Below are 17,339 nucleotides of genomic sequence, written 5' to 3'. Positions count from 1 at the left end.
TGTGTTCTGTTCACGGTGTGTAGGGGTCTCTTTCGATGATGTTTGCCGCGTCGATTTTGAATCGTTTGGCGGGGAGACTATGAACCCACATCTGGGGAGGGACACCATGCCGGCGTTGGAGGGCGTTTACAAAGCATGACTGCAAAATGTAGCAGATTGGCTTCTGTCCGAGTGGGATTTCCACCAGGACTCTAAGGTTACCAAAAAATCAAACAAAAGCTATACAATATCTGTACAAACCCCGTGTCTATACACAACACACACAATACACACATTTTCTCAAACCCCTTCAAAGCCTCCTGCGCCCTCCTCCTCTCCTCCCTCTCCTTCTTCCGAATCTCCCTCATATTAGGCGGCCTCTCAATCCCCAACTCTGCCCTCAACTCATCCACGTCCCTCTCCAGCTGCTCCTCCCAATACACATTAATCACCTCCTTGGCCTTCATCCCATTCTTCACCGCCCACGGCCCATAAATCTCCCTGAACCGCTTCCTCTCGCCCGCCTTCATCGTCGCGTAACTCAGCACCGCGAACCCCGTCATCGGGATCAGCGTGTTGGCGAACTCGAACGCCTTGAGCGCCACCTCGCCCTCCCTCACAATCGGCAGCCCCGTCAGCGCGTGGAAGAAGTCGTGACACTCGCGGTACCGCTGCATCACGTACGCGCACTCCGGGTCGTCGATGTACCGCACCGCGGGCCGCGTGTCCGGGCTCACGCCCTCGGCGTCCAGCCAGGCGACGTAGGCGCGCCCGACGCTGTTGTCCGGCATGGCGCGCAGGCGGGACAGGTTGAGCGAGGTGGACGTGATGCGCGGCCGGTCGCGGAGGATGCGGCGGCCCGTCGGGTCGGAGAGCATTGCGTCGCGGAGGCGGTAGATGAAGTAGGGCGTCGCGGTGGTCTCGCCTACGGCGGCGATGAGGTCGGCTCGGTAGGGGCTTAGGAGGGACCAGATGCCTGCGCCGAGGCCGAGGGCGGCGCGTTCGATTTTGGTGAGGGGGACGTGGCCTGGGTAGTTTGGCGGTGGGCGGTTTAGGACGGAGAAGGGGCGGCGCGAGGGTGTGGAGGAGGAAGAGGAGGGTGTCGTTGATGTGCAGGCGGCGCAGATGGCGGGGAGGGCGCGGCGGGTTTGGGCCGCCGGGAGGGTTGTGAGGGCTTTCATTGTGCTGATTTGTTTCGTTTATGGTCTTTGGATTGGTGGCATGCCGTTGGATGTCGTCGGGAGATGAGAGATTGTGGGCGAGGGAGCCGTTGAGAGCTGTCGTGAGCTACTTGGTCAGTTTGGAGTTGAAAGTGGTTCGATGACGGAACACTTTTTGGAAGCTCGGGCAGCTCCCATTACCTCACCTCGGCGACGGTCCCCGAGAATCGTAGGTCGGATCGGGGAGTCGGTGGATACTAGCGCCGACCTTTCCAATTGGCGATTGCTGCCCGCTGCTGTGCATTTCTTCGGCAGTGGTTTAGGTGAGCATTTTGGTGGTGGGACAGGGCCTGCTATTCCAGATCGTTGGAATTGCACCCCGGCGCATTTGATTCGTCCCTTCAGCTTTAAGGTGAATTTCGTCTCAACTTCTTCCATCTTGTCAACCTTGGAGCTTTCACAATAACAAGGCTCTGCTGCCAACGAAATCTTATTCTCGGGTTCACTAGGTGTGAGCGCAACTCCGAGTTCTTCCAGAAACAGATATACTCGAATCCGGGCCTTCTGGACCTGCATCTCACTCTCATTCAAATCTGTCGTTTATGGATGAGAGAACCGTACATCTTGCCGGGATAAGACTAAAGGACTACATCTCAAAAGACAACTGCTCCTTGACCAACTTCTCTCACAGAGGCTGCATTTGACTACCAAGTTCTCAAGTCATGCTTGCATGAACTTTCATCACTTCTCTAAAATACTACTACCATTGCCTCGCCCTCCACCATCTACTCCACTCTCGAGTTCTAAACAAAACACCAAATGGACGCCATCGAGAACCTCCTATCCTGGGCCCAGACGCAAGGAATAACAGTATCCAACGTCGGTCCCCGCGCCCTCCCAGGAAGAGGCATAGGAATCGTCGTAACATCACCACTCAAAGTAAGCCACACATGTTCACAACCATCATATACCCTCATCTCACTAACACCACCACCACCCCAGAAAGACGACACAATCCTAGACGTCCCAATCCCCTGCCTCAAAACAATCGCAACAACCCCAAAACCCCTAACCCGCCCCTTCCCAAAAGAAACACACGTCCACGCCCTCCTGGCCCTAGACATCGCCCTCGACGCATCCCCCTCCTTCAAAACCTGGTCCGCCGTCTTCCCAACCCCCCAAGACCTCTCCTCCTGCCCGCTAACCTGGTCCGCCTCCTCGCCGACCCGCCGACCCTCGCCTCCCTCCCCTCCCAAGCCCTCACCCTCTCAAAGCCCAGCGCGAGAAATTGAATCCCACTGGTCCTCGTCTCTCCACGCCCCTCCCAGACCCGCTACCCCAGGATGAGGAACACCAGTACCGGTACCCAGAAGGTAGCGACGGCAAACTCACGTACGAGTCCTACCTCCACGCCTGGCTCCTCGTGAACTCGCGCACATTCTACCACGTCACACCCAAAACCGCAAAACGCCACCGCGACGACCACATGATCCTCCAACCCGTCGCAGACCTCCTCAACCACGCCTCCCGCGGCTGCTGTCGCCTTTGACAAGCACCCTTCACCATCAAAGCTGATCGCGCCTACGCCGCTGGCGAGAGATCCACATCTGCTACGGCCGCCACAGCAACGATTTCTTGCTGGTCGAGTACGGCTTTGTCATGAACCAAGGCGAAAACGAGTGGGATGAGGTCTGTATCGACGACCTTCTGCTGCCGCGCCTAGGTGCCGCGCACAGACGACGGTTGGAGGAAAGGGGGTTCCTGGGGAATTATGTCATTGACGCCGAGACGGTATGCTACCGTACGCAGGTGGCGCTGCGGACGCTCGTGTTGCCGGCGAGGCGGTGGGCGCAGTTTGTGGACGGGTTTTCGGACGGAGAGGCGGAGCAGCCCGAGGTCGATGCGTTGCTGCGCGAGATGTTGTCGGCGTACAACGAGGAGATTGAGTCCAAGATTGAGACAGTGCGTGGCCTGGATGAAGGTCAGCAGTTTCAGCGGGACATGGTAGTGGCCCGCTGGAAGCAGATACAGCTGCTCGTACGCGGCACGATAGACAAGTTGAAGGCTTCCAATACACAATAATCTACCGGTCCCTGCAAAGGAAAGAGCAACGAGGCGTGAAATGACGAAACGAAGTCGTAGATTGTGCTTTTCAGTTCTGAACTGTAACGCCGTAACCGAGGTGCTAGGGACCGTTCCCACGCAGCCATATTCTAATAGTACACATACAATAACTCAAAGCAAACATCTTGCATTTTGGTGGTTGCTATCATCCATCCGTAGCAACAATGAGCTTCACGACGTCGCAGCCAATATACCCGTCACTCATCTGAAGACTAGAGGCCTTGATCAACTGATTCTCTCTGATAAGCGCGAAGAGATCTCGTCGATGAGATAGTCCTCGTCGAAGGAATGAATCCTAATCGTGATGCGATGAGGAGGTCGTGACCGAAAGCTCTACGACGCGGCGACAACTGGATCGCGCTGCGACAAGCCGGTCCGGCCATTACCTCAAGATCGCGCAAACTGCCTTGGCCGGTAGTCCTACTCGGGTCGAGGTCGCTTCGCACCGTGAGGGTTGCCCCAGTCGTTACCACCGCCCTGGTTACCGCCGAAGAATGCAGGGTTGAACTGTTGAGGCATGCCTTGGAATCCTGGGAACGAGTCAGCTTGAGTGTTCTCTGACAAAGAACAAACGAGAAAGCAAACAGCAGAGAAATCAGTCAAAAACGTTCAGCGACGAGCCTATTGGTGAGGCGGCATCCTCGAGCCGAACCGAGTAGCTGCAGGGGGTTGAGGGGCAACGATGGTAAACTGCAAACCGCGCTCCTTTGTCCATCGGCCGACCTGGTGCAATTACAGGCTTTGGGTGTTCGATACATGCGTTGCACCTTCTGCCGTTTGGTGCTCGAAGGGATCTCGTCTCGGCCGGTGTTGGCAGCTTTGCCTTTTCGCCGACCAGAGTGCTTGCGCTTCTGGGTTGAACCAGAGACAAGTCGAGATATTGGGGGTTGTGACTTCGCTGGGAGATTTAAAAAAGAGTCGTACCAGGCATTCCGCCGCCCATCATGCCCATGTTAGGCATACCCATGTTGGGCATGCCTCCCATCGGGCCCATGTTCATACCGCCCATCGGGTTGTGCATACCGCCTCGTCCACCACGCATGCCGGGGCCGCCGCGCATGCCACCACCGAAGCCGCCGCCCCGCTGGAAACCACCGCCGCCGAAATTTCCGCCACCCATGCCGTTGTTGAAGCCGCCGCCTCCCATGTTGTTATTGTTGAAGCCACCTCCCATGCCGCCCGAGAAGTTGCGGTTGAATCCGCCCTGGTTCATGCCACCACGAGGACCATTGAAGCCTCCACGACCACGGTAGCCGTTTCCACGGAAGTCGCCGCCACCCATCGAGGAACCCTGGTTGTTGTAGTTGTTGTTGTTGTTCGGTCGGCTGCCCTGGTCTTTACCTGCGCGGTTCGGTGCATCCTTAGGCAGCGTGCGGAACGGGTTGACGTGGGGGTTCGAGTAAGTGACCTGGTATTTCTTCGGTACGCCTTGAGCGCTGTCTGTCGACTCAAAAGCGTGCTTGGCGGCCGTGGCAGCTTGCTGCGATGTGAACTCGATGTAGGCTTGTCTGTGGGCGAGTCAGCAATAGTACACGCAAATCTACCTCACACTACGAATCATACCCCTTGCTCTTTCCGTTCACCTTGTGTTCACTGAAAGTTTGAGCTCGTCGCAATGTGCTCTGGCGTATCCTCTGATGTCGTCGTCGTCGTGTTCCACCAGTTGAGGTCCGAAACCATCAAAGCTGTGGTCGCGCCTGGATCGATCGGCCGGTCGTCGCCCTTTCTCTTGACACCCTGCTGGGGAGCAGGCGCCTCTTGCTGGTCGTGATATTCTTCCTGCTGGTCGTGCTTCTGCTGATCGTCGTGGTGCTCCTGCTGGTCATGCTGTTCCTGGTGGTTGTCCGCATGACCGTTGGCTCCGTCGTAGTTCTCGGCGTTTCCGTCTTGGTGATCTTGGGGCGCATCGCCGTAGATATCGATCTCGAATTCCTCCTCAGCCATGGTGACGTTATTATCTGGTAGCCGTGAGTTGGGGCAGTGAGCTTGGTTGTAGTTGGAAAAAGGTTGTTATTAGTCTGCGAGATACAGGATATGTCTGCAGTCTTGAACATGATCATCAGCCGCTGCCAATACAGGGTCATTGCCAAAGCCTGAAGCCAAAAGACAAACTCGAACGTAGGATAGAAAACAGAGAACATCTGATACGTACACTCCTCGTTCCGCAGACAGGATGGAAGAGGTTGGATGGAAATTGCCAAGCCAATATAATCCTCTCCTTTAGCCAAATAAAAATGAAGACGAAGCTCTGTGCTCCGGTCTTCCCCAATGGCGACGTGACCGTAGTTCTTTCCTTGTTCGGCCCAGAAGCCTTAGGTACAGGGAACAAGATGATGTAGTTGAGACGAGGGAGAATGGAAACAGGATCCCGAGATTCCAGAGACTGTTTGCTCGTTCTGCCACCGCCTTTGGCCGACGCTCCAACCGCGTTCCTGCCCGCTCACTATGTGGGCGATGCTGTTAGCCGTGATGAGTTAGTGGTCAAGGAAGCCCAATGAAGGTTTCCGGCGGATTCGCGAGTAAGCCGCGGCTGCGCGTCGCTTCGCTGAGTATCTGGCGTTTATCGCGATGACTGAAAAATAGACGCGTAGGTTAGCTTGGGTAGAGCTGTGATATTGTCGTGCAGCTCAGGTATGGACGTCTCGGTTTGATGTTGACGCGAAGAAAGAGATGCGGTCGACGAAGGTGAGTGGAGGAACGTTTGGGAAGGGAAAGAAAACTGGGGGGAGCTCTTTCAGGAGCTGAGGTCGCATCTTGAGCCAGGCGGGACTGGACAAGGGCCATGGCCGCCAGGCTGCGGCAGGCACAGACTCCGCCAGTGGATGCCCGTATGGGGCTCGACTGCCCGCTGAGCCGATACGTACCTACCTCCTCCTCCTCTGTCATGCGCCTGAATGCGCTGAACTGTGGCTGGTCAAAATGGCCCAGACCAGACCCTCTCTGCCCACTAGCGGGGGAATCCAGGGGGTCTTCCTCCACTGAAGGGGAGCACCAAGGGAACTCCTATCATCCCAACCTTAGATAAGCAATCTGTCCAGTGGCGTGCGCCTCGGCGGCCGGCGCATTATTCCTCCATGCCTCCTTTATGGCAATCTGGCTCTTCCTTCCACAGCGGGAGCTTGTCCCGAAATTTTGGGGACCAGTTGGTGACAGCGCGCTCAATTTAACACATCTCCCTTCTACCCATTCGAACCTCTCGAATCTTCCACCTCCCCGACCTGCAACGCCTTAACTACACGTCGTCGCGCCTTTCCTTCATCGACTTTGCAGTTTCCTGTTACCCTGCGGCCCATTGGGATTTCCTTTGCGACTTTCATCAACTTACCCACCCCTTTCTCTTCTCCGCATCCCACGCGCGCTTCTATCCACAATGGCCGACCAAGTCAAGGAGATCCTCGAGGTTCCCTCCGAGTTCGCTCAGGAAGGTGTTCAGTTCATGAGAAGGTGCACCAAGCGTACGTTGCGCCCTCATGTTGCATTGCCCCTTCGTTATTCGAATACTAACGTGTCCTTTAGCCGACAAGCTCGAGTTCCTGAAGCTCTGCCAGGCCGTCGGTGTCGGTTTCCTCATCATGGGTGCTGTCGGCTACATCGTCAAGCTGATTCACATTCCCCTTAACAACATCCTTGTCGGAGGCGCATAAACGCCATGTATCTACCTGTCAATGGAAGCACCGATATGTCGGGCCAGCTTCTCGAACACGTTCACGTCGACACGTGACGACCAAACATGATTTTAAACGCAGGGATGGGTCTCAAAAGCATTGCACGGGCAGATTGCAGAAGCGGCGCAGCAACACTTGGAAGAGGTGCTGTGCGGGAGTGATGGGAGATACCCCGAGACCAAAGAGGCTTCATCGATCATGTATCATTGCCAAAAGAGGGGTGGGACATGTGTGGAAGATGTACAAAATAATTAAAATAATCATCCCACAGAGCTTTCCAAAAGTGATCCGGTTCCTGACGAGAAGTAACTAGCTTTGGAATGATTCGCCAACGGGGCGCAGCTTCTCGTCGACATTGCGACCCATTGGCGGCTCTGCCTCGTCATCTTCGGCTTCATTGTACGAATGCAGCGTGCAGGTCCCGTGAGCCATGTTGAATCCGTTCCATGCAGACGTATAGACCGAAACTCGCAGAAATATGAAGGACTTACCAGCGAGGACTGGCGCATTGGGATGCCAGCTCACGTCGCGCACGCACGTGTTCCAACCGGGAAGTCGTCGCCGTGATATATACGGTATCTGCGCTCCAGTGGCCGCGAGTTCTGGTGGCCTTCCTCACGTCGATGGTGCCAGCGAGCGTGGCGTCCATGTTCCAAATGTAAACCTTGCCATCCTGACTACCAGAGTAGACATAACGCGAATTGGTACTTGATGGCGGTGAAAAGTGGCATCGAATCAGCGTGCGCATTACACGGTGTCCTCTGAATGTCACCAACGAGTTATCGTTGGGGTGCGGAACCAGTCTTCGTCCTATATGTTCCCCACCGGTAGTCGAAGTCGCTGTTGCTGGTTAACCTAGGGGTTGACCTCGTCGTACTTGGCCGTGGACATGACCATCCTCAAGTCCCAAAGCTTCATTGTCTGGTCCTTGCCGTTACTCAGAATGTATCGACCGTCGCCTTTACTGTCAATGTACGTGAGACCTTCGACATGGCCCACGAAAGCGCCAGCTGGCCGGCCGTCTCCCATGCTACGTCGATCCCAGACTTTAATTGTGGCATCGTCCGATCCAGAGTAGAGAATGTGCGGAGAAGACTTGTCCGCAAAGCACACAGCGTTCACGTCGTCTTCGTGCCCGACGACATTGTGTAATACAGTGCGCGATTCAATGTCGTAGACGACGATCGACTGCATGTTGGTGCCGGCCACGAGCAGACCGACCTCTCCCGAAAATCTGACAGACCAAAAAAGGAATGTCTCGATCGCCATCCTGCGTGTCGAGTTCCCGCACTCCTCTCTGCCAGATCCAAAGTGTATGGGTCTCCCGTGTCGTTGGGATCCGTAGGTGCCAGACAAACGTTGCTTTGAATTGATGTATAAGCAAGCCAGCGGTTGTCAGGACTCAAGGATGCGTCGGTCAGTGTCCACTGTCCCCAGGGGTAATTAACCGTCTTGTAATATTTCCAATTGTACGGATTCGATGTGTCGTACATGCGGACCTTGAAGTCGTGACCGCAGGCGTAAAAGAAATTACCGTCGTCGGAGAACTGGCCGGAATACACAGGGTCGTCGTAGTGCACAATCATTTCGGGGTTTGTCGAGGGTATCATTCCCTGGGCCATGAGATCTTGGTTCTGCTTCCGGTCACGCCTATCCCCCAGACCGAGCTCACGGTCTAATATCCTGCGTGCCAGTTGCTTCTTCTTCGTCACTCGATAATCGTTTGCGCCGAAAACGCCAGAGTGCATCAACTTCGTGCCCTCCTCGCTCGGTACTTTAGGGAACCGATTCGGCTCCCGTGCGCGAGGCCGTCTCCGTCTTCTTCCCCAGCCAATATCTTCGTCATCGTCTTCTTCGTCGTGAGTGGTGCGTAATGTCACTTCGCCACTTTGAATGAGGCCTAGCAACTGTGCTCGTGTAAGAAACCCTGTTCCGTTGCCCGCAGCACCAGCTGTATCGTAGATTAGCGAGATTAGCACACGATTCGACTTGAGCCTAGGTTTTGACTCACTGATGAGAGTCATGAGTCTCGATATTGGATTAGCGGCCATGCCGTCTTCCTCAGCATCATCGTCGTCCTCGTCGCCAGCACCCATGAACACTTCCACCTCTACGTTGCTGTCCTCGCCGTCCTCAGCATCTGCGCATGGTCAGTCTCTGTATGGTCCAACGTCAAAGAGAGGTGATTGCTACCGTGAAACTCATCATCGTCGTCCCCGTCTTCTTCCTCTGGCTCATCTTGAAAGTCGGGGTCGTACTCATCGTCGTCGTCCATTCCTTCGGCATCTTCCGGATCATAGGTATAAGTCCAGGCAGGCTCATCATCCTCTTCAATCAAATTCATGCTTGCTGATGGCGATCGAATGCTGTCCCCAGAGTCGTCCATTTTGGCTTTGGGTTCACACGGAAGTTCGGATTGATGCTTAGTGATACAACGGAGCTCGGATTTGAGACTGCCGACGTGTGATGGAGGGTCCTATGCAAGAATGTCCGTGGCAATCGTTTAGATGCCGAGCTATATGTACGTGGTGCGTTCTAAGGCTGACGTGAGAGCAAGACGATTAAAGTGAATAGGAGAGACAATAGGACGCAACGCTCAGATTATGTTTCATGAAGAAGTGGTCGTTCGTGACGACATTCATTCAGTCCCCGGGGGAGGTGGGGTGTCCTGGACCAAACGGCGGAGATAAGATAGCACAGCTGCTGTAAGCTCCGGCAAGCCAGTGGCGCCAGCTGTTGAAGCTCCCGTCTCCTCGGGCACTTTAGAGATACGTACCCTTTTCGGGTCGAGCCAAGCATCTTCTTGGAATTCTGTCAGCAAATCTGGGGTCGACTGGATGCAACCTGGTCAGATGCGAGTCAAGCGCAACGCAGCACACCTTCGAGTGCCGTGTGTTCTCAAGTACACCAACCGGTTCACGAAATGATAAAGAAGGGTTCAGCGAGGACAATCCTATCTATTAACGTAGCTGTTATACATATGTACGGCGGCATTGAAAGTTTGTTTTACACCCTACGCATGCATGAACAGTCGATTGTCTGCAGTTCAACTGCTTAATGCGCCTATATGTCTTAAGCCGTTATCCGAAGTTATGGGCTAATTATAGTATTATAGGTATTAAAAGCGCTCTAGTTACGGGCTAATTATAGCGCTATGAGTACTAGAAGTGCTCTAGCTATAGGCTAATTATAGTATTACGAGTATTAAAAGCGCTCTAGTTATAAGCTAATTATAATACTACGAGTATTAGAAGCGCTTTAGTTACTACTTAGTTATAATATTATAGGTACTAGAAGTACTCCGGCTATAGGCTATTTAAAAATATTAAAAGCGCTCTAGTTACGGGCTAATTATAGCGCTACGGGTGCTAAAAGCGCTTTAGTTATAAGCTAATTATAATATTACGGGTGCTAAAAGCGCTCTAGCTACCGCCTAGTTATAGTACTATAAATACTAAAAGTACTCTAGTTACGGGCTACTTAAGGACGCTAGAAGCGCTCTAGCTATAGGCTAATTATAATACTATAGGTACTAAAAGCGCTCTAACCACGGGCTAATTATAATACTACGGGTACTAAAAGCGCTCTAACTACGGGCTAATTATAATACTACGGGTACTAGAGGTACTCTAATTACGGGCTATTTAAAAATACTAAAAGCGCTCTAGCTACGGGCTAATTATAAAGCTATAGGTACTAGAGGCGCTCTGGCTATGGGCTAATTATAGTATTACAGGTATTAAAAATACTTCGGCTACTGCCTAACTATAGTATTATAAGTATTAAAAGTACTCTAACTATAAGCTACTTAAGGACGTTAAAAGCGCTCTAGCTACGGGCTAATTATAGCACTACGGGTATTAAAAACGCTCTAGCTATGGGCTAATTATAGTACTACTTATGAGTATTAGAAGTACTCTAACTACGGGCTATTTAAGGATATTAAAAACGCTCTAGCTATAGGCTACTTAAGGATATTAAAAGTGCTCTAGCTACGGGTTACTAAGGATATTAAAAGTGCTCTAGCTAGTTACTAGGCTAACTATAGCGCTACGGGTGGGTATTAAAAGCGTTTATAGCTACTACTTACTTACTTAAGTATAGCGCTATGGGTATTATAAGTAAGTGCTCTAGTTACTTATTTACGGGCTAATTATAGCGCTACGGGTGCTAGGGGCGCTCTAGCTATGCTACTAGCCCGTGCGCGGGGGTGCGGCTAATTAGCACCCGGAGAAGCCTCTGGCCACGCTAGGGCCTCCGGCTACGCGCGCATTGGGGCTAGTTATTAACGCCTCCTTACCCTTAAGCCTGAATAGTATCCTACTAGGGCTAGTACTTATGATGCTGGCGAGCTATTAGAGCGTCTTAGTTAGTATGCTATTTAGTTATTAGTTATACTATTCTATTTTATGATTAAAGCTCTTTTTAAAATAAAATAAAACTAATTACTCTTATATAGCCTCTTTATTTTATTCTTAACTTTATTTTAGTACTATATTCTTAGTCCGTATTTACTTAGTAACGTTATAGATTTTAAAAAGATTATGAAACCCGAAATACTTAACTTATTATAGCCTTTATTTATGATAAGTCCTAGTTTATATTTTTTTAAATCCCTATTCTTAGCTATTTAGTATCCTTAGTATTAAGTTTAGCTATATATTAAGTTATTATTAGCTCTATAGTATCTTTTTACTACTATTACTTAAACTAAGTCCTACCTTAGTTTTATTATTATTAATAATTTAATATTATACGTACTTCTTGCGTATTTATATTTATAACTAAACCGTTATTAACTTTAGCTTAATTATTATGTACTTAGCCTCCTACTAATAATATATAATATTATCTCTTATTATAATAAAATAATAATATATAAAGTAACTATACCCTTATAAAACGTTAAGCTATTTAATAACTAAACTATTATTACTAAGTAAAGTATTAACTTTTAGATTAACTAGATCTAAGTAACTATAATAGTCCTTAATATTTTTAAAAACCTCTTTTAATTAATACTGTAGTAAAAGTATAACTTATATCGCTATTAAGTTAAATAGCTATTTTATATTTTTAATAAATAAGTATATAATACTTCTTATTAATTTTAATAAAGCTATTTATAACGATTTAATACTACTTATTCTCTAATAATAAATAAGTAGTATAAAGTAATCTTCTTATTTATTATTCTTTAATTATTTTATTAATACCCCTTTTTTATAGTTTAACTTTAGTAATTACTTATATAACCCTAACCCTAAGTTTTTAGTTAATAGGAAGTACTAACTAATTATAGTACTAACCTAACTCTAACTAATATTGCTCTAAAGCTCGGATTATATTTTATAATTTGTATAGCCGTTTCTACTTAAATCGCCTCTGAATAATACCTAGGCTATTAATATAAACAATGGCTGTCAGGGAGCGGCGGGTGCGCTTAGACGAGCGGCGAGAGCGGGAGTTGGCTCCGTCATCATCATCAATATCAGCGGCGGCAGGCCTGCGGCTTCGGGGAGTGGCTGACTTGCGAAGGCCTGGACATAAAGTTAGTATCATGTTTTCAAATCCAGATTTAATGTCGCTGTTTGGAACACTGCATGTCGTCATTTCAAAGTACTTACGATCGACGGCGTCGGTAATGTCGGTGACGATCGGGACAGGGGCGCTGCTCTCGGAGCTTGGCTGCAGCAGGTGTCTCGCGATCATGGTTTCACGGATCACGCGCAGGATGTCATCCGTCTCGACCGGGGCATGAGTCTTGGACTTCTTGAGGCTGGATATCGAACGAAGGATGTTGGTCGAGGAGCAGACACCCGGGCTGAGGTAGAGGAAGAGGAGGATGGGGTCGGAGAGATCGAGGGCGTTGGCGGCGTTGCGTATGCGAGCGGGCCCCTCGGCCTTGGCCTTTGCGGCGGTGTAGTCGGGGCCGAAGATTGCGTGCATCTGGGCGACGATGCATTCGGGGCCGAAGATCTTCTCAATAAAAGCCGGGAAGTCGAGGATGTGATGCCGCTTGGAGTGGTGGACGCCTTGGCGGTGAATGCGGCTGGCGGCAATCCACCATTGGTCGTGGAGCATGTCCCAAACCTGGCGAAGCTGCCTGGACTCGACATCGACATTCTCCAGGTCGGTCATCAACCTACGACGAAGTCGATCTATCTCCTTGTCTCGCTGGAGCTGGACGCTGGCATCTTGCCGCTGGTCCTCCTCTGCGTCGGACATCTTGAAGCAGGGAGACACTGTATTGGATACATTAGAACACACCAAGTTTTCTACCACTATGCATGTATATGAAACGTACGTTATTATCAAAGGGCGTGTTGAAGAAGGGCAAACAGACGTCAAGGAGGTGCTCGGCTGACAGGGAGGAAAGTCGACAACAGACAGCTAACATAACGATCGAGGGGTGTGATGTCGAACGAAGAATCACGAAGTCAATCAGGGAGACATGAGTCACACGGTTCAGCATTGCTTCTATCTGCATGATAAGGGGCACGTAGCATCGTTGAGGATGCAGGCAGGAACAAGCTCAGATACATCGTCCAAGAGGAAAGACTGGTGTACACATGGCGCTATCTTCTGCCGTAGCATGAACTGACATTTTCAAGGCAAGAAAGAACGCATCCCCAAACACCTTCTACTGCTTGAGATGAGCAGATGACTCAGGATATCCTGGAAGTTTCCCACAGCCGGCAATTCCTGGGAAACTGGGCAGACAGTTCTGGAATGTGACAACGTAAGGCTGCCGGCGCCTCTTCTGCTGTTCGAGTCCAGTGCCAATCCAGTCAACGGACATAATGTAGACTCGTTTGGATCCGTTAGATGGAAACGTCGAGTGCAGATTGATCGAGGTATTGTTAGTTCCAAGAATTGATCTTCCTACTCCAGCGCCGAATCGTGGCTCGCGGTTGGGCTGTTGGACTGGGAGAATTGGTCAAGCTGGATATCCCAGTGATGCGCGCGTATTTGTATCAGTGACAGTCGGCCTGATACCGATGCAAAAATGTTTGATGCACTGGCTGCAGTCAACGGCGTACTAGTGCGGTTTGTTGATGATGTACGTTGGTGACGATGTTAGGTTGCCATTTGGGTCTTTGAAGGGAAAACAGCTGTAAGAGCGGATGCATCTTGCCCACCTGCTGTTTCCAGATTCAGTTTCCCCCAAAGAGGCCAATGCACTGTTTGGTCCTGCCACATGATCGTAAGGTAAAGTACCTAGGCAGAAGGCAGGCGTGGCCCTTTGCCCTTCCTGCTTCCCCCTCGTCACTTGCAGAGGTGGCGTCTTCCTTCCCTCCCAGAGTTGACGCAGTGTTCTTGCTGTGAAATTTCTTCTGGATGAGCTCCAAACTTCCCCTCAATTTCTTCCACACTTCTTCATCAACAGAGCACCCAGAACAGGACGACTGCGCCACTCTTTCGCCCTTTTACCTTTCACTGTGGTATACATAGATTGATCGACGTACGAAGCGGCGATATCGAAATTCGCTCATGGCGTCCGAAAACCAGCAGCCTGAGCCTGAAGCCTGGGCCGCGTCAAAAGCCATTGATGTTACTCGCGAAAGGCGAGCGAAACCCCCCTTCAGAGGCTCAATGGTTCCGATTGTTACCGTTATCAACTAGCTTGGTCACCGTCGGCCGGACATGGCATCCACCGCCCGCGACATGGAGCATCTGGCCCGCGCGATCCAGAGACTCCAGGATGAGGCCGAGAGTGACAGCTCACTTTCGCATACAAATGGATCCAACCCGAGTTTGACGGGATCCAAGTAGGAGCGTGAAGATCATTAGACGGATCTCCAGAATTGTGAGTACTGAAGACTTTTGGGTTCGACTCTTGCTGATCTTGATGTGCTTGCAGGTTCGACGACGAAACACCAGGCAAACCATGTATTGCAAAGGCATGGTTCGTCGTCGCCTGACACAATCCTGTGCCTGCATATACCTTTCGGGCCTGGCTCGGGGGTCTCTCAATATGACGAAGACGCCGTATATGGGGATGACCGGACATGTTATTTGGGTAGATGCGGTGGCGTACTTGAGGTGGAGGCACTTTGCATATCTTGTGGGGGAGATTCGGGTTTGGCCGGAACTGGTTTTTGCAGAATCATTTTGCGGACACTGTGAACGCTGAAGCAATCCCCCTCGTGCTCCCTGGAGCGAGGCCGTTGGGGAATTCGCCGTCGAAAGACTTGGTTGTGCCTGAGATACCGTCACAATGCAAATCTTGGTCGTTGCCATCTCTGTGCCTGTTTTGAATCTTGTTCCTCTGTACAAGCCAGGGCCATCCTCCACAGAAGATCTATTTCAGCTTCCAATGGTCCCCGAGATCCGGAACTAGTTGCCCCGTGGAAAGCCGAGCAATGCATGCAACACACACGTCAAGCCTGTGATGCTCTGCACATTTCGCCACCTCCCGCCACACAGTCTAAGAGTGACCCATTCAATCGGCAACCTGGCAGACATAGATACGGCGGTTCTTGACACAGCGACGGCTTTGCTGCCCTTTCGTTGAGGTAAAGAATTATCCACAAATCCTTGCACAAGCTTCGCTGTTGAAGCAGTATTGGAGTTGCTAAGGGGACGTCATGGGGCTTGGCCTTACAGAACCTCGTCCAGCCTTGCATCTGACGATTTATTGTGTTCTCCGAGTGCCTTGAACATCTTGGAGTGCACTCAGGATACTCGTGTTGCGTCCAGCGACTACGTTTCACGAGGCAGATGCCATTCCTGGCTTTTCAAGACTCGTCACACCTCGCCTCCGATCGGAGATGGAGGGACCGAACTGCACTAAATGCCGTCTAACTGCGGGACGGGCCGTCCCGTGTGTCATACATGTTCGGAGCTAATTGGGGCTGGGCCGAGAACAGCCTTGTCTGACGTTCAAGTCCACCATGTCCCGAGTTGCAGCATGGAAACTCAATACCACCTTTATCCCCGTTGCAATCAACTAACGGTCCGGGCCGGTTGAGAAGACACAGTGAACGAATCTAAGCAAATGTCCAGGGACACCTAGAACCGTCGCTGTCACGCAACTTGTGAGCGTGCCACGGGCAGTGGTATGCGACTATAACGCTGGGTACGAACGCTGCGTGCTTATAAGAGAGAAAAGCAAGAAAGACTAAAAGGCCACATTCTTCCTCAACGACACGACATGCTGCGCCGCATAGAGAACGAATAGGTGTTTACTGCTTCAAAGTATTCAGACCAGACTCAAATTAACATCAGAGGCATAGGAACGTTTATCAATAGACTCGAGGAGGACTTCGAGCATTGTCAAGATGCTTTTGGGAATCTTGTTCGACAAACAACGATAAACGTTCTTCTACGCGGCGGCGAACGGTTGAGACGTTCAAGGGCTCGGGTATACGCAAGCGTACATCGTTGGAGTCGCCGGTCAGACCGCCCAGGTTCTCCTTTCAAACATGGGAACGAGGCGAATGCTAAGAACATACAGACGCTAGTTAGGTTGTTTTGACCGTTTGATCGGCAGGCCGCGGTAGCCTCGAAGAACTAGCAGCGAACATGGTGCATGCTTCTTCCCTCAAGGTGGCCTCATTACAATCTTCGTTTTCCAGGCACCAACAGCCGAACGCCGCGGACTCTAGTTAGTGAAGCCCGTGCGAACTACTCGAAAGACCTGGTAGTTCCACTCCTCATGCTGAGATGGAGACATAAGCAATGCTGCTCACGATACTCGCAGGGGCAAAGCGCAAGCTTCAAGACACGAACGTGGGTCGGCCTACATTACTGGGTCAGTCCAGGCTTAAGCGCTCGTACAATACGTCTTGTAATGGACCCATTCTGCCTTGTGAAAAGCCTCAACATTGCTACCTGGGCGGACGTGGAGGTAATCGGACTGCAAAGCCTACTGAAGAGGCGCCGGTCAACGAGGCTCCTTAGAACTAGCAAGGCGCCTTCTCAGACATCCAGGTGGAGCGTCTAGTTAAAGATTGTATGCACTACTAGGCTTCGGTCAGTTGCTATTTTAGATAAGAGGAGGGAAAAGATGGCAGTGACCTTCGAGCAGCAGGTCCTTGGCTGCAAGGCACTGAAGGGATGGGAGGACAAGCCGAGTTGAGGTTACTTGCATCATTCTCATTTTGCAGCATGATCTCCTGGTGACTTGACTCAATGCTCATGTCATTTAGACTTGGCTGTTGCATCCGCTTCACATGCCCTTTGAAACTTTCACGTATCACTCCATTGACCAAGTCAACGCACGTCTAGAGCTGACTCTCCCCACCGCCAGGATTATCAGAATGCTTGTTCGACTTACAAACCCTCAACCATAAAACGAGCTAAGACTTTAAGAGCGTTGTTGTCCATGAAGTTTCAACAATCACTCATCAACTAGGTAGTACCGCGCAGCCGCGATTTCTTTAATAGCGTCCAAAGAAAGCTTCTC

The 17,339-nt window shown here is 50.9% G+C and overlaps 6 protein-coding genes across 6 annotated transcripts; 2 read left to right on the top strand and 4 right to left on the bottom strand.

The window, feature by feature from the left end:
• Positions 1-10: 10 nt before the first annotated feature.
• Positions 11-1,304, bottom strand: HER10_EVM0007712 (coenzyme Q biosynthesis protein Coq4; the record flags this gene model as incomplete). Its single annotated transcript, XM_035477258.1, has 2 exons — positions 274-1,304; positions 11-191 (listed from the first exon to the last, which is right to left on the bottom strand). Exons 1-2 carry the CDS (start codon positions 1,158-1,160, stop codon positions 11-13), a joined length of 1,068 nt encoding a protein of 355 aa, XP_035325814.1. The 5' UTR covers positions 1,161-1,304.
• Positions 1,305-1,958: 654 nt separating this feature from the next.
• HER10_EVM0009885 (SET domain-containing protein) lies at positions 1,959-3,221 on the top strand (the record flags this gene model as incomplete). The annotated part of the gene is made up of 4 exons (XM_035479357.1): positions 1,959-2,078; positions 2,142-2,471; positions 2,517-2,677; positions 2,765-3,221. The coding sequence occupies 4 exons, from the start codon at positions 1,959-1,961 to the stop codon at positions 3,219-3,221; spliced, it is 1,068 nt and encodes a 355-aa protein (XP_035325825.1).
• A 34-nt stretch (positions 3,222-3,255) lies between these two features.
• On the bottom strand, positions 3,256-5,963 carry HER10_EVM0002040 (RRM domain-containing protein). The gene is made up of 3 exons (XM_035482880.1): positions 4,858-5,963; positions 4,188-4,771; positions 3,256-3,793 (listed from the first exon to the last, which is right to left on the bottom strand). The coding sequence occupies exons 1-3, from the start codon at positions 5,205-5,207 to the stop codon at positions 3,684-3,686; spliced, it is 1,044 nt and encodes a 347-aa protein (XP_035325776.1). The 5' UTR covers positions 5,208-5,963; the 3' UTR covers positions 3,256-3,683.
• Positions 5,964-6,405: 442 nt separating this feature from the next.
• On the top strand, positions 6,406-7,372 carry HER10_EVM0006556 (translocase SEC61 complex gamma subunit). Its single transcript, XM_035476139.1, has 2 exons — positions 6,406-6,718; positions 6,780-7,372. Exons 1-2 carry the CDS (start codon positions 6,634-6,636, stop codon positions 6,905-6,907), a joined length of 213 nt encoding a protein of 70 aa, XP_035325803.1. The 5' UTR covers positions 6,406-6,633; the 3' UTR covers positions 6,908-7,372.
• Positions 7,238-9,476, bottom strand: HER10_EVM0006802 (WD repeat domain-containing protein; the record flags this gene model as incomplete). The annotated part of the gene is made up of 7 exons (XM_035476377.1): positions 9,122-9,476; positions 8,940-9,068; positions 8,146-8,879; positions 7,796-8,116; positions 7,705-7,738; positions 7,454-7,542; positions 7,238-7,414 (listed from the first exon to the last, which is right to left on the bottom strand). The coding sequence occupies exons 1-7, from the start codon at positions 9,312-9,314 to the stop codon at positions 7,238-7,240; spliced, it is 1,677 nt and encodes a 558-aa protein (XP_035325805.1). The 5' UTR covers positions 9,315-9,476.
• Positions 9,477-12,298: 2,822 nt separating this feature from the next.
• On the bottom strand, positions 12,299-13,156 carry HER10_EVM0000662 (uncharacterized protein; the record flags this gene model as incomplete). Its single annotated transcript, XM_035470433.1, has 2 exons — positions 12,299-12,468; positions 12,556-13,156. The coding sequence occupies 2 exons, from the start codon at positions 13,154-13,156 to the stop codon at positions 12,299-12,301; spliced, it is 771 nt and encodes a 256-aa protein (XP_035325770.1).
• Positions 13,157-17,339: the final 4,183 nt, after the last annotated feature.

This window comes from Colletotrichum scovillei, assembly GCF_011075155.1.
Source record: "Colletotrichum scovillei strain TJNH1 chromosome Unknown Contig00014, whole genome shotgun sequence".
NCBI classification, from domain to species: Eukaryota; Fungi; Ascomycota; class Sordariomycetes; order Glomerellales; family Glomerellaceae; genus Colletotrichum; species Colletotrichum scovillei.
Note: the sequence above shows the minus strand (reverse complement) of the source record. Positions and strands in the feature narration are given on the sequence as shown.

Bases quoted from the DNA above. Each gene is read 5' to 3' on its own strand.
- HER10_EVM0002040 (XM_035482880.1), bottom strand. From the start codon at position 5,207: ATGGCTGAGGAGGAATTCGAGATCGATATCTACGGCGATGCGCCCCAA. The intron at 4,772-4,857 runs GTGAACACAAGG...ACTCGCCCACAG, and splicing joins GCGACGAGCTCAAACTTTCA to ACAAGCCTACATCGAGTTCA. The intron at 3,794-4,187 runs GTACGACTCTTT...ACTCGTTCCCAG, and splicing joins GATGGGCGGCGGAATGCCTG to GATTCCAAGGCATGCCTCAA.
- HER10_EVM0006556 (XM_035476139.1), top strand. From the start codon at position 6,634: ATGGCCGACCAAGTCAAGGAGATCCTCGAGGTTCCCTCCGAGTTCGCT. The intron at 6,719-6,779 runs GTACGTTGCGCC...CGTGTCCTTTAG, and splicing joins CATGAGAAGGTGCACCAAGC to CCGACAAGCTCGAGTTCCTG.